Genomic DNA, 16,376 nt, shown 5'->3' on the forward strand with positions numbered 1-16,376 from the left:
AATGCTGAAACTATACAATGTCAAGACACAACATATGTGTGGACCAGCTGTTAAGAGAAGGTGATACCATTTGCTCCCTAAACTACTTCTCAGGAATGTCTTTAAGATTAATGAGATAATGGACTAGATCCTTTTCAGTGGGAAAACTGCTTATTGTGGGTAACGGGGGCACTTTAGAGCACAGTAAATCCATCAGGCCACTGGGATCCATTACTGCACCAAAGCAAAATGGCAGACTGAAAAATTTATATCTTGATAACCAAGTTTTTTAATATTCAGAATGGTGCTTTCTGAAACAAATTTATACTTGCAATACAGTTTAATTTCTTTAAAAACAAACAGAAAGCTTTCCATCTGTGAGCTGAACAGCAAAGCTCCTCCTTCCTTCTCACAGGTAAGAGTCGATCATCATACCAGGCACCCAAAGATAGAGAAATAAAGATGCCCCCAAGGAGCTCATTATTAGTGAGGAAAAATACACAAATAAATAATTTAAGTACAATATGACAAATGCTTTTTAAAAATCCCTAAGGACCTGATACTTTAGAAATCCCAGCACAGGCACCGACTCCAGCATGGGGGCGGGACTTGAGGTGGAGGGTCAGGGGCCCGAGAAGGCCCTCGGGAAACAGTGGGGCCTGGGCAGACGGACCCTAGAAGGAAGGGGCAGGTGGCGGGAAGGGAGGATCTAGAGGCTGAGCAGAGTGATCAGGGCTGGACCAACAAATGCAAAGAAAGGCAGGAAGCCCGGGAAGCCTGGGGCACAGCTGAGGCGTCACCAGTGCCAGGGCAGGGCGAGGGACGAACACAGAGGCAGTGGGGCAGACTGGAAACAGCCTTAGAGTAAGGAGTCAAATACATGCGTCTGGAACCCTGGACGAGACTTAGACCAGTTTGGCAGCCATCAGCCTCAGGGAAGAAACTGAAGTCATCACTCAAAGAGATCCGCGGGATGCCCCGTGCCCGCCTCCCTCCGCCAGGACAAGAGAGGCGGACCCCGACCCTGAGGCACAGCGGCCAAGGGAGGAGGAGCCAGATGGCTTGTGGTCTCCACAGGCCCCAGGCCTGCGATGGAGAAAACTCATGTCCTACAAAGGCGAGCAGACAGACAAACAGACGGACTCCTTTCTCCCTCTCTGTCCCCATAAGCCCAGCTCCATACACAGGCCTCAAATTCCAAAATGAGCATTGCAGTTAAATATCAGTCACTGAGAAAGTAGGGTTTTAAACTGTAAAATGTTCACTCTTTTGCATGACTCTATATTTGCAGGGAATTACTTTTCTGATATGTCTGCTTTTACCAAAAAGAAAAAACTTACTATTTATGTGATCGATGTAGTAGACACCAATTTGAGGGTCGAAGCCGGCTTCCCAGCCCCAGGGCAGCTCATCCCCAACACAGTCGGCAAAGGACAAGGGCTTCGTTAACCTGCAACAAACCAGAATCAAAGCACAGGTGATTCCTTCCACCCAAGCACATCTGCCAAAACGCAGCACCCTAACCACAGGTGAAGCGTCCAGGTTGCATTTTTGCTGCTGTTGTTCCTGTTTCTAGAATTTCCACTGCTACGTTTGAAAACTTAGAGAGAAAAAGAAAAACAAGGCTAAAATGCAGAGATGAATATCCGAATAAGTAGCAACAAGTCATAATAACCTTTCAAAAATTCACAGCTTACGACTGGGAGATAAAGCTATATAATGAATCAACAAGGCCAAACTCAAATCAGAGAGGACTCCAAGCTGAGAGTCAGGAGCACTAGGGTCTAGCTCTACAGCTAAATAGCTAATCCCACTAAAAAGAAAAATTTGCCCCAGGAGTTGAGCACGGAAATCATCACAGCAGTACCTCTAAGGCGGGACATACCCCAGCTACACTAACTTCAGATTCGGACGCTCTATAAATGAACTCGACCGTGAGTTCCCTAAGGGCTCTCCTTGAGGGGAAGGACAATAGATCTTATTTTTATAAGGACCTTGTACGTAACAGTCCCTCAACAAAATGTTTAATGGAACCAAATACACAAAGTATTTATACGTCAGTGTGAGCTCGCTTTTTGAAACCATTTTATACTTTGTCTTCAAGCTTTAAAACTAATGGAGAAATTAGTTATCTAAGCAGAGTACAGGTTTCTGACTTAATTCTGGGTTGGCTTTCTCTCTCACCTCCTTCACTTTTGCTTCTGAGATGTTCCCTGGCTGTCGGAGCAGCCATGGGCAGGCCAGCACTGCAGAGCAGTCAACCCCCTGCTGCAGGTGGCCAACCTCAGTGACATCTCTTCTAATTTACTGTGCTGGCACCACCAGCACAGCTCCTACGTATGAAATCACTGGAATCCCTCTGATCCTTGCTAATGAATATCAATAATCTCATAGCTCAGCTGAATTACAGGTCATTTTCAGAGTCACATCATTCATCAGAATAACCACCTGCATCATCTACCCTTCAGAAAGCTGGGGAGAGACACATGAAAAGGAAGGAGACCCTTTCTTCCCAGGTGTGGCCTGCAACAGCCCTCCTCCAAGGACATGAAACACCAAGGGGTGAAAGGAGGGAAGATCTCCTTGTCTCTCAGCCTTCCCAAAGCATGAAGTCTGCCCCTGCAGATGGCTCCAGGGGCACTGGCTTGTGAAAGCAGTCCAGCCGACAGAAGTGAAAATGAAAACCAGCTCGGCCGCCGACTCCCTGCCAGACCTCCTTACTGGGCACCTCTCTACACCTGAGTCCTTCTCTTAATTTTAAGTGGTGCTCACACCCCCTGTCTTCTCCCTGCAATTTAACTACCTCCTAAGATATAAAAAGGGATTAATTTAGAAAAGTGTCTAGGACATGGTCAAGCAGTCAATAATTAGTGATTATTAATCCAAGCACGACACGTGAATTCTCTCTCTTACTGTCCAGGGGAGCCAAGTCATGCAGCATAGTACAGAGCAGTGTTTCTCACGACCAGCAGCGTCCACATCTAGGAACTGGTTAGAAACAACAAATTCTTGGGCCTCTGGTCAAACTCTCCAGGTAATTCTGGAGAATTTGGCTCAGAAGTTAAGAACTTGAAACTTGGAATCAAAGGGACCTGGATTCAAATCCTTGTTCTGCCACTTACTTGCTGTACAACCTACGACAGGTTATGAAACTTAAAAGCCCCTGCTTTCCAATCTTTTTTTTTTAAGGTAGGGAGGTGGGAGATCATGAAGTTTAAACGAGAACCAAACAGTATAATGCCTGATGGGTGGAAGGCTTCAATATGCATTCGAGGAGTGAAATGAATCTGACATCTTCAGCAACGCCCCCGAATCTGGCAACTTGCCACATTCACTTTGCAAACCTGGAGTCAATTTGAACCTAATCTGAGTCCAGAAAAATCATGCTCTTAGGATTGTGCTCAAATTCCATCTTACATCATAAAAACTGCCCAGGAAAATTGAGGTTTCTCTTGACAAAGGAATTAGACACTATATATATCAAAAATCCCCGCACCAGGGCAAGTGGCCCTGTCTTCATATACTCTGCCTGTAAGACTGGGCTTCGACCACCTGATTAGATAGAGCCTCTGGCATATCATTCTTCTGAGGATTCTCCTTCCCTCAACTCCTTTGTCTCTGCTGTCTAAAAGGCATATGCATCCTAAACAAAGAAAGAACAAGGAGACATGGAAACGGCAAGTTTAAATGACAAAAGAGAGATATTACAAAAGGTTTATCCTGGCACCAAATCAACATGTTTAAGTATGTGTATGACATGAATATATTTATTACTTTTAGAATTAGAAGTCACAAAAGCTTCAGAACGTGCGCTGTGATTACAAGTTACGGTAATTTGATTACACTTGGAAATAATCCAGTTTTCCTATTAATTGTTCAAAAGATAATAAGCATTTTATTAACTGTCACTGTTCTAACACTAGAATTACATCTATAAGTATCATGCAATTGTGAACTCAGTTAAAAATTCAGATGTTCCCATTCCTGGAATTTTAACATAAAAGTTTCCTTGCAGCGTTACTTCGAAAGTCAATTTAATACTGTATTTTCTGTCTCTGCATAAATACAAATTGCTTTTCCACACTCTATCAAGAAATATTTATAAATATGCATATTTATAAATTTAAAAACTGTAAGATTTAATTCTTATCCAAATAATAAAATGTAAATAGAATAACATTCTCAAATAAAATTAAGCACACAGTTAAGCTGCTATCCTAATGAAGAAAACATATTAGTATGATACAAAGAAGTAACACGAAACAAAAAGAAGTAACAGATGTATTCCAAAATTGGAAACAGTATGACTTAGAACAAATACAGTGAGTAGAAATGTTGATTTGCTTCTAAATTTCTTCCTCTTGTTTTTGCACAAGGAATCTCTGAAATAGTCAATCTTCCTTTGATGTTAAGGAAGTAAAAAGTGGATGCAGCTTGCTGGTTCCCCACAAAGGAGCAACATCATGCGAAAAGCCTGAAATTAACAACCGTCTTTATGCTAAATTCCAGAGATTACTCTTTGCTTAAAAAACAGTCTTCCTTTGCACCGTGACTAATGTGAAGAAAATGGCAATTTATTGCAGCACTTTGCCACAGTTTACATACAAAATTTGAACTTTGCATGGTATTTCCTCTCCTTGTGGGCATTATATCATCCTTTTACACAATCTGTCATTTAGTATTTATTGTCAGGCCATGGATCCCTGTCCTGCAACATAAGATGCCACACACATATTTATTTACTCTTCCTAATTATACGCCGGAGAATACCGTTGTGTGCGCAAACACAAGTCCAGAAACAAGAGTTTGTGCTAATTGCAACCAAGTTTGTTGCTCGCTGCGTTAAACGAAACACTTGACAGAGAAAACCATTGTCAGGTTAATAAAACTCTTGCCACAATTCCAGCCTCCCAAATGTACGGTTTAGCGTGAATGTTAAAGGTCTGAAGAGTCATTTTCACTTTGCAGCATCTGTTGTCGGCGTCACTGAACTAACTCCAGGCAGCGTTCGCATGGTCACCTGTCTGCAGTTACTACAGGACCAGCCACACCCGAACTGGTCCAAGAGGCAGGGGAGAGGTTACAGGTGCACCACACAGTGTGCATTTTAAAGGGAGGGTTATAAAACACCAGGAATCTCTATAATTCTGAAGGAATTTAACTTAAAATGATGGTGATTAGTCCCCTCAAAACAAATTTCTGTTTTGGTCAACACTCTGGTGGGGGGTGGGCGGGGGGGCGGTGACTGGCAACGCAGAGGAACACGATGAGCGGAGGGACAGGAATGAGTGAAGAGAGGCGGCAAGAAGGAACCGCCTTTGAAGAGACGTTCTACAAACCTCTTCAGAGGCAGGTAACGCAGTTCGTTCTGTGTCTTTGGGGAAATTAGCTTCAGTCCTTCAAGAAGAATCGTATCAGACGGGAGGGAACAGCCAGACAGGGAAGGCTGCAGGCCTGGGGCAGTGGAGGGAAGCGGGGAGACCTGGTCTAGGATGTGCGCGGCTCATACAGAGTCACTGGCTGGGGAGAGCATCACGGGGTCGTCTGCACGGGCTCATTTCTTCCCACTGAGTTCCTGTCCTCCTCACCCTGCCTGTGCTTGGACCTTCTCCTCCACATGGGCCCGAGGTCTGGTCTCCCCACAGCTCAGACCCACCGGGGCCAGTTTTATCCTAGAGAACTAGTTTAATCCTTCCCCCACGGGATGGGCTTTCAAACACTTAGACACAACGATCTGGTTTCCCAAGTCTGCTCTCCTGGAACCCGAGTGCCATTCCTCTCACCGTTTCTCACCTCTCTCCTCCACTCTCCTGCCCTGGTTCCGTCCGCTCCTCCCTGCTCTGCAGTCTCACGCCTCAGTTACCAAGTGTCCATCTCCTCTCCATGGCTAACTTTTTCTCCCTCAGCCTACAAGCAAACAGGGTTCAACCCCCCCACCTCCTTCAAAGAGCCTTCCCTCAACTCTTCTGGTCCCCTTTTGACATTAACTTCCTTACCGTTCACTCATTGGGACCCTGAGATTTTAAACTGGACGACTTTAGGGGCCCTATCAAAATCTCCTGTATGCACCAAGCCTGATCCTCTAATTACGTTAGGAAAGTGCTCCCGCAAGGCAACATTTGTGAGTAATTCACTTTTGAAAGAGCACAGGCTCCTGCTGTTGCTTTAGGGACCCAGACATATTATTTGCAAAAATGTCAATACTTACAATATTCTATGCAAAAAAAGGTCAATTTTTACATACAGTAATTATACGAATAATATAAAACATTTACTGAATGCGTCCTGAGTACCACAGAGGCTTTGATATCTACAAATGTGGGAGTTAAATCCCCATAAAACTCAGCAAAGTAGAGACAATAATTATCGCCATTTGAATACCCTGTGCAGAAGAAAACTTACTCAAACAAGTATGATTCTGCAGCACATGCCTGTCTCTCTAGCCAACGTGCACGGTTTCCAGCCATTACGGTTACTGTTCAGAATACGCCATCACGACCGTCACCTCGTGCATGGACTTAACTACTGACACGCTACTTAGATTTGACTGTCCCACGTTTCTGGAAGAAACGGTGAGAAAGGCATCCTTTAAAAGAGTTCTGGAGGGAGAAGGAGGGACGGGAACTGGACTTTTAAGATGACCCTGCTGATCAGAGGGACAGAACGCTGCTGGTGTCTGAGAGCGTCCGCGGTCCGGCAATAACGGCCCCACACCCTTCGACGCGGGCCTTCCCACCAGAGACCTTGGCGGCAGAGGCTGCGAAGAAGTGAAGAATGAAGTCCAGTCACAGACAGCGGAAAAGTACATGTCAAGGACACATAACTCTCAAATTCTTTAGAGATCTGGCCAAAGATCAAGAGTAGCTTTCAAAAAATATTTCTCTCTTTTGACATGATTCGTAGACTGAACAGTAATCTTTAGGTAAAACTGTGTGATTTACACATGTAACTCTTAAACAGGAGGTTGTAAAATGAATCAATTTAATTGTTTATTATATCTATATTTTTTTAACTAAAATATAAACAACTGTTGTTTATATTTTAGTTTAAAAGAAAAGTTGGTGCTAACAAGGCCAAAACTGTGGATTTCATCTCCCACGAGGGCTCTTTAGTGTAAGATTGGCCTGAGTTAAAGCAGAGGCTTATGAGAGAGCAGATTGCCGGGCCCATCCCCAGCGTTTCTGACTCAGCAGGCCAGGGGCGGGGCCTGGCCTCCTAGAATGCGCATTTCTGACAAGCTCCCCAGTGTCACTGCTGCTGCTGCCCCTGGACCACACTTGGAGAGCCACTGGTTAAAGGGCCCAGATTACAGCCGTAATCCACCCAGGTGATGGAGAAAACGAAAACCAACTCGATTTACAAATGAAACTGTAGGCAAAAGCCTGTGCTTCAGAAATATCTCATTATGAAAATTGTAAAAATGTTTAGACAGAATTAATGGCTTAATAATACTCAGATTTGGGCCGCTTCATTTAATTTTTAGTAAACTATTTTTCCCCCTCAAAGAACATTTGAATAATTTTAAAATAAGTTCTTCAAAACTATGGGTTTTCTTTCTCCTTTTCTCACTTATATATGAAATACATAGTAGCAAGTATTCAACATCATTAGTCATCAGGGAAATGCAAATCAAAACCACAGTGAGGTACCCACTAGGATGGTGACAATGTAAAAACCAGAAATAACAAATGTAGATGAGGATGTGGAGAAATGAGAACGCTATCCATGGTTGATCGGGATGTAAAGTGCTTCAGCCTCTACAGAAAACAGTCTGACAGCTCCTCAAAGAGGTACACACAGAATTACTGTATAACCTGCAATCTGACTCCTAGGCATACACCTAGAACTGAAAACCGGTGCCCAAACGACTGCATGTACGCGCACGTTCACAGCAGTACCATCCATCACAGCCCAAACTGGAAAGAACTCAGATTTCCATGAATGGATAAACAAAGTGTGGTCTATACATGCAATGGAATGTTATTCGGCTGCAAAAAGGAATGAAGCACTTGTACATGCTACAATGTGGATGAACCTCCAAACATTATGTTAAGTAAAAGAAGCCAGACACAGAGGTCACATATGGTATAATTCTGTGCATATGAAATACTCAGCGTAGATAAATCCATGCAGACAGAAAGGAGATCAGTGGTGCCAGGGGCTGAGCGGGGCAGGGGAGGGGGCAGCAAATGGAGAGAAACTGCTCAGTGGGCGCTGGAGTGATGGAAATGGCTTGGAACTGGATGGAGGTGGTGGTTGTACGCCGTTGTGAGTGTACTATATGCCAGTGAATTGTTTAAAGTGGCTAATTTTGTGTTGTGTGAGTTTCACCTCAACAAACTGTTTTTTAAAAAATAGTAACAGGGTATTACAATGCCAAGACTCCAAGTGCATATTTTCACTAGAGGAAGTAAAATAATAAAAATATGGGAAAATGTTCAACTTCATTAATAATAAAAAGAAATGCCAAATAAAACAACACTGAGGCTTAATTTTAAACCTACTAGGGTATCAAGTTTTTGTTTTGTTTTACTTTGTCCTGAGGCTGAAACTCAGTTCTGGCGAGAATGTGGGAAATCAGTTGCTTTCATTTATTGCTGGTAATTTTGTAACTTGATACATCCTTTTAAGAAACACTTTGGCAGCATTAAAAAACCATTAAAATGTTGATTCCATTTAACCTAGGAACGCTACTCTCACACGGTGTTCCCTGCTGATCACCCTGTCCCACCTGATCACCCCCACACAGACCCAGGAGCCACCTAAGGCGCCTTAACAACACTGCTGTCTCCCCAGCGGCCGACGAGCTTCCCAGAGGCAGGGCCCTGCACCTGCCCTGCGCCTCCAGGACTTCGCTTTCCTTGCCCTTGGTTGCGCAGAATCAATGCTGAGCTGATGCTGATTAGAAAGGAAGACAGGCAATGGAAACAAGTATATCATGGAAGAATTGTCATTAAAAAAAATGTTCAACTTACACAGATGTAATGATAAGAGCATTTATTAAAAGAACACTACGAAGGTTGGTATTAAGGTGAGAGTTGGCAGACACGTTTCCTGACGGTGGGACAGGACAGAAAACAAGAGTCTTTCAAAACTGCCTCAAAATATCTGGTCCTATAATTTACTTTAGTTAATTATAATTACATTATGTATTATAGATGGATAGCTAAAGAGAAAACAGAGTTGGTTACAAAGAGGTAAAAGAATTTATCTCAGGTGTTTCAATAATTCAGCAAGTTTTCTTTAAAAAAGTACTTTACCCTACAGAAGAAAACGGAGGGGTCAGCAAACACTTTAACCTGAACCTCTTTTCTTTCCTAAGTGGCAAGAAATGTTTGCCTGTTGGATTATTTGGTTTTGGAAAATAGTTTGAGAATTTAAGTGGACATGCCGGCAGAGAAGGTAGGAATGTTTGAGAGAGGAAGGGGGCTTAACAGATTATTGTCCAAACAAACAAACAAAACTCACCCAGACTGCCTCGTCCTCCTGCCTACAGTTCAAACAACACACAACCATCACAGATTCCATCACAGGTAATAATTGCTCAAGGGCCGGGTCGGGAAGAAGCTAAATATTCACTCCGGTAAATGTGCTCCAGTCACATGGCAAAGACCTGTCACACGGCCCACCCACCAGCCCTCTGCCCTCGACCTGGCAGATCCTTGTCAGGCTCAGCCTCTCTCTTAAAGGGGTTAATTAAGTGATATAAACGAACCTATTTTACTTTCAACAAAACTTAAGGAATTAGGAAGACTTTTTTAACCCCTATGACCTTATTACGCAGGATAACCCCAGTTAACGATGTGCTTCACTCCAGGGCATGCTTTTCTTACACAAATATACATACACATGTGTGCTTCTATCCTCTGGTTTTTACTTTTTTTTCTTTTATAATCTATGTTCTTACATTTAGAGACAAAGCAAGTGAATTTCACAATGAATTTCATACAGTCCATAATGTGAAGTTTGGGTTGCACGAGGGGATCCCAACTTTGTCAGTCCTGCCTCGATAAATGCGCCAGAAGAGTATGCTGGTTTGGCCAAATGAACACTGCATTCCTGCTGGATTTAACCAATTTCCTGATGCTCTAGCGATGCTCTCAGCAGAGCCTGGTCTCTCTATGATGGACCCAAATGGAGTCATCTGGCATTTGGCTGTCGGGGCTCTTCCAGGAGCCCAAAGTGGAGAAGACTCTCAGCTAAGCACAGGCCTTCCAGAGGGTACAGACCATGCAGACGTCTGAACAGATTCACATACAACTAAACCAAGTCTGACCTCTTCCTAAGAAAGCTTAGAGAAGGCAAATGAGTCAGTCATCTTCCATGTACCTATAGTTTCTCATACTGGAGAAAAAGCCCATGCTGGAAAGCATGCTTAATGTTTCAAAGATGCCTACTTATAGACATGCAAAAAGAATTCATGCCTGCGTCCATAAATGTTACTTTGAAAGCTGTTTGGGAACACTTGTTAAACTTAGATGTAAGTCTTGGTTATAGTCAGTCTGTATAGAATATCTTTTCACACATTTTGTGTATAATGTCTCCATTAAGAGGAGAAGACATCCTTCAAAATAGCCTTTCTTGAGCCTTGGTGTACACCAAAGGAGTACTACAGACCTTTAAAGCTTCAGGCCAAGGGTCCCACAATTTCCTTCTCCAATTTCTTTGTTAAACCATTTTCTATTAAATTAACAAAAGTTATAACTTGAAGTTATCAGCATCAGAATCTAATTTAACTCTTGTGTGATATGTGTATATTGGACAGAGAAAAATTTGATTTTTTCTTCCTTAATGAAGGCACTGAGGATTGAAGGCACTGAACCCGGGACGTCATGCACACTGAGCACACATTCTACCATTTAGCTATACTTCTCACTCCCTGAATTTTTTTTTAAACACAGTTTTAGTGACCAAACTACTGAACGGATCATGGGTAATCCCCATTCCTTAGATTTATAGTTTAGATGGTTCTTTTATTTATTTCACTCTTTGGTTGACTTGATGTAATATGAGCGAGAAGTAGACGTATGTGAAAGAAGTCACTGCAATTTGCAGGCTGCTGTTAATGCAGCAGAGTAGACGAAGACAGTCTGTCTAAAGTACTCACTGTCCATATTAGCCAGTTGATTTCTTCAATGTTGCTACCATGTCTGATTTATCTTGTCTATTGATAGTCTTTCTTCCTACGTCCCTACGACCTGTCTTGTCCACCACTGGACACCTTAGTGCCTGGGACAGAGGGTGGTACTCATTCAACATTGCTCAATGACTGTCCTCTCTGTCTACCGCTGCATCTGGTCGACAACCACAAACTAAATCCCTCTCAGGATACCAGGCTTTTGCATTGAAAAGCACCTCATCCCAGCTGAGTACAACACAAACCAAAAGAATTGCAGATTTTTTTTTCAAAGCTCCAGGGTTGGAATTCTGAGAATCAAGTGTTAGAAAACTAAGAAATGTTCTTAAGCAGCCCAAGGAATGGTGCTAACATGCTACAAATCAGTTCCATCCCCAGCATTTGCTTTGCTAGTTAAACACATGATTAGATTTTTATAACTTATAGGAAGACTTTCTTTGGTGGTATTTCCTTGTGCCCTCCAGCCTCTGTTTTCCTCTGGCAAAGCACCAGATCCTCCAAGCACACACACAAAAAAATTAGACGTATGGAATGTCAGGAATGTCTGATAACTACACGAACTTCAGAGTTCAGCCATTAGTCATAAACAGCAATGCATGCCCTTTGAGCTCAGACTCAAACTCAACTCGAAGCAAACAGGAGTCAGGAGGCCGAATGCTGGCTAAGTGCGCAGGCTGCGCTGGGGTGGGCTGGGAAGGCTGTAAACAGTCCTTCATCGCAGCAAAGGCAAACATTTGCTTCTTTATCGAACATGTGAATGAACTGAAGGTGCAAAGCACCGCTTGGATAGGTATTTGATTAGTAGCACCTGACTCAGAAAAACAACCCAGTAAAATTACTTTATAAAGTTCATCCCATTCCTACATGCTTTCACTAATAGCTCCTTAACAGGGTCTCATTTTTAGTTATTTATCCAGTTCTACAAGTGCTGCTATACTGTTCAAGATGAATTAAAAGAAAAAAATACAAACAACAAAAACTCTGAGGACTTGTTCTAGTCCAAAAGAAAACTACCAACCAATTGTAGCATGTTTATCTCAACTGATCCCAATTTTTTTATTTAAAAAAAAGGATAAGAGAATTCTTGGAACAACTGGGTAATTTAAATATACTAGATGTTAGATGACAGATAAAACAACTGGATTTTTAAAAAAATTTCCATAGTTGCAATAATTGGTATTACGGTAAGAGAATATTTTTGTTCTTTGAAGATGCAAGTTCAACTATTTAATAGTGAAGGGTCATAATATCTATAACTTCCCTTGCAATATTATAGTAAAAAACAGTCAACATAAACACAATACACACATATCTAAAGAGAGAGGGAGGACAGGATTAAAAGCAAATGTGGCAATAAATTATGTCAGATCTATACATTTTTCATAATAAAAAGTTGGAAGGAAAAAACAATCCTTCAGTAAGGAAATTCCAATAAACACAGCAGACTTGCTGCGTGTGTCTGCCTATACTCCATCTAGAAAAGTGCAGAAAAGGTGTTTTAAAAAGTCACACACAGAAGGACAAAGGGCAAGGCAGTGGACAAGAGCCACAAAACCTGGGGTGATGGAAAGCAGACGGCCGAGGGGTAACTGACTTAGCAGACCTGAGAAACAGGAAGCCTGAATCAGCCAGTGCAAGCCCCGTGGCCGACTGGCTCACGCTGCAGACCTCTGAAACGCTCTGCAGTTCCCGCATCAAGGACTCAAGGCGGCGGGGTGTGGCCGTGGAGGACTGGCCGGACGTCTGTGAGTAGCTGCCCCACGGCCTGCCCTTGCCCAGGCTGGGTGAAACGGAAGGCTTCTTCTCTAGAGAGACTCAATCAGGGAGACTGCGGACTTCCTGGCAGTGGGCAGAGCTGAAAGAAGGCATCTCTTACTGAAGACGGGAGGATGAAGGGGCAGTCCACACACTGACTAGTGAGTCTCTGAAGCCCCCTTCCTCTGCTCAGCTGTCAGAGCCCTGGCAGCTGGGGCAGCCGTTTGCTCGGCCAGAGATTGGAGTGTTTCCCGGGGAAAACTAACATGCCCAGGAAAAGAGATCTATTGGCATCAACGCCTGGGAGCGCCCCACTAGGAAGGCTGAGCCAGGTCGCCACGTGACTAAGCCTCACCCACACTACAGAGCTTCTGAGCAGCTTTTTATGCCTCGTTCTTAAATCTGAGTCAGGACAGGATAGGTAACGCTGCAACATAAACAACACCAAAGTCTCAGTGGCTGAACACAACAAACACTGATGTCCCACTCAAGCCAAGTTCAGGTGGTCCTGGACGACCCCCCAGGCAGCTGGCCTCCACGGTCTGGCTCAGCATTCTAGGTTGCATCTTGGGTGACTGGTACCTCTGTCGTAACACTAGAAAGACAGACAGACAGAAGTTCCAGAAAGAGAGAAGAAAGTCAACACGAATGGGAAGATGTTATCAAAGATGTAGTGCAAGAAAATTTCTCTGAACTGAATGACTGGTTTCTCTTTCTTTCTTTCTTTCTTTCTTTTTTTTTTTTTAAACTGGTTTCTTGATTATAAATGGCCCACTCAGAAGAATGATTTAAAAAAGATCTACATCAAAGCAACTACTGTGAAATTTTAGAACATGGAGGCAACAAGAGGAATCTAAAAGCATCTGTGAGGAACCAGGAGCAACAACAACAACAAATCAAGAGTGAGAAGGGCTATACGCTACCAACAAATTCCTGAAAAAGAAGTAAAGAAATTGATTCCGTTTACACTGCATCAAAACCAGCAAAACACCTAGGAATACATTTAACCAAGGAGGCGACAGATCTCTACTCTGAAAACTACAAGACACTGATGAAAGAAATTGAAGACGACACAAATAAATGGAGGAGTGTCCTGTGTTTTCATGGACTGGAAGAACTGATAGTTAAAATGCCAATACGATCAACAGCCATCTATAGGTTCAATGCAATCCCTATCAAGAAAACAATGACACTTTTTTTTTTTTAACCAAAGTAGAGAAAATACTCCTAAAATTTATATGGAATCACAAAAGGCCCTGAATAGCTAAAGCAATCCTGAGAAAGGAGAACAAAGCAGGAGCATCACACTCCCTGATTTCAAGCTACACTACAGCTATAGTTATCAAAACAGCACGGCACTGGTATGAAATAAATAGACCAACAGAACAGAACTGAGAGCCCAGAGACAAGCCCAAGCACAAACAGTGAACCAGTATTTGACAAGGGAGCCAATCATACTCAATGAAGAAGACACAGTCTCTTCAATACATGGTGCTCGGATAACTGGATACTCATGTTAGAGGATGAAATCGGACCCCTATCTTACACCGCTTAAAAAAATGTACTCGATGGGGATTAAAGACTTAAACATAAGAGCTGAAACCATGAAACTCCTAGAAGAAAACAGAGGAATAAAGCTCCTTGACATGCGTCTTGGCAAGTGACTTGTTGGATATGACACCTGAAGCAGAAGCAACAAAATAAAAAATAAACAAATAGGACCACGTATCGCTTCTGTAGAGCAACAGAAACCAGGAACAAAGTGAAAGGACAAGTTATGGGATGAGAAAAAATATTTGCAAACCACACACCTGATAAGGGGTCAATTTCCAAAATATATAAAGAACTCATAAAACTCAACAGCAAAAATAAACAAATAACCCAATTAAAAAATGGGCAAAGGACCTGAATAGACCTTTTGCCAAAGAAGATATACAAAAGGCCAACAGGCGCATAGAAAGATGCTCGGCATCACTAGTCGTAAAGGAATGCAAAATAAAACCACGATGAGATACCATCTGAAACTATCACAGCACTGTAAACTAAATCAACTATACTTCAATAAATTTTTTTTTAATTTTTAAAAAATACAAACTCTATAATACTTTACACCATAAAAAGATGATGTTTCATGTTTAAAGATAATTTTAAAAACTCTTGCATTTCTACACATGCCATTATTAAAAATCGTACTTCAATGTGTGAAAACGGTTATCTATTGTCCTTGTTTAAAATTTTTGTCCTTGACGATTTCGACCACAGCCGGCATGCACGCTGACTCTCCATGACAGACAAGGCTTCAATCTCCTTAATGTTTGCTTTCTTGAAAGAATTTCTAGGCACCAGACATTTAGAAAAATAAACTTCAGCATCCCTGATGTTAGAGTAGATGTCCTCAATTTATCACAACTAAGTCAAGACACAGAGACACTGATGTGACTGGGCCAGCAGTAACTGCAGGCTCCCCAAAATGTAGCTCTGCAGTGAAGGGAAATAGCCACGATGCTGAAATTCACAGCATCTAGGTCTGATTCTGTCTCTTCCAACAGCTTGCTGGGAGAGCTTTAACATTTAACAATCTCTTTGATTGTTATTTTCCTTCAACTGTAAAACAACAGGGTTTGATTCAAAGATCCAAAGTCAATTCATGCTCCAAAGCTTAATGATTTTTTTTAGATTCTGCAATACTTCACTGTAGAGTGCAGTAATTCATCTTATTTTCCCACTGACTTAAACAGAAATCTAAACGGTCCTTAGCTGCCAGTGTCCCCTAACAATTTTGTTTCAAACCCTTGTACCTCCAAAGAGTCCCTTATTATATTTGGCAGAAAATACAAGGATCTCTTTAAATTAAAAAAAAAAAATAGGTTCACTGACTTCTACTGCCAACTACATAAAATTCAAAGGATGTGGTCTGGCATTCAGGATACTTGAAATCTGATGTCAACTCACCTTCCCAACTTTTATCTCCAATCCCTTTCTTGTTGCCAAAGATACAGTCAGATTAAACGTATTTTTCTTAACCACACCGAAGTTTTCCTGGTACCCAGGGTTTTTGCGCATGGTATTATCTTTACTTTACCTAGACTGTTCTCTATCTCCAGAGTCAAGTTTTACCTGATCCTCAAAGCTAGGAGGACCATCTAATTCATCATCCAAACTAGGACAATTCTAACAGTGTTACCTGGATGAGACACAGGACTCCAGGAACACACGGGGGCTCACCCAAGCACACTGGGACCTGTGATCGCTCTACACAAAGCCCAGTTGCAAATAAAGTCTCCCTCCCCTGAACCTCCGTCACACAGGGAATTTGTCTGTCCTTTTGACGATCATTCCTGCTGTGCATTTGAGCTACGTGTGTAACAGGCTTTATCCTCCTAACCCGCCTGAGTCATGAAATGATTCAACTCCCCACAATGCTTAGCATATAGTAGGTGCTTAACCAGCCTTTGATAAATGAGTGAGCTCCTAGTTATGTGTGACTCAGGTGTATGGTGTTAGG

At 42.4% G+C, this 16,376-nt stretch overlaps 1 protein-coding gene across 1 annotated transcript in view; it reads right to left on the minus strand.

The window, feature by feature from the left end:
- WWC2 (WW and C2 domain containing 2) overlaps window positions 1-16,376 on the minus strand; it is a 129,989-nt gene that overhangs the window by 66,754 nt on the left and 46,859 nt on the right. Inside the window, 1 exon segment of the mRNA XM_032468571.1 lies at window positions 1,320-1,429. Coding sequence (XP_032324462.1) covers window positions 1,320-1,429 — 110 coding nt within the window.

The sequence above is a fragment of the Camelus ferus genome, chromosome 26, assembly GCF_009834535.1.
Source record: "Camelus ferus isolate YT-003-E chromosome 26, BCGSAC_Cfer_1.0, whole genome shotgun sequence".
In the NCBI taxonomy this organism is placed as follows: Eukaryota; Metazoa; Chordata; class Mammalia; order Artiodactyla; family Camelidae; genus Camelus; species Camelus ferus.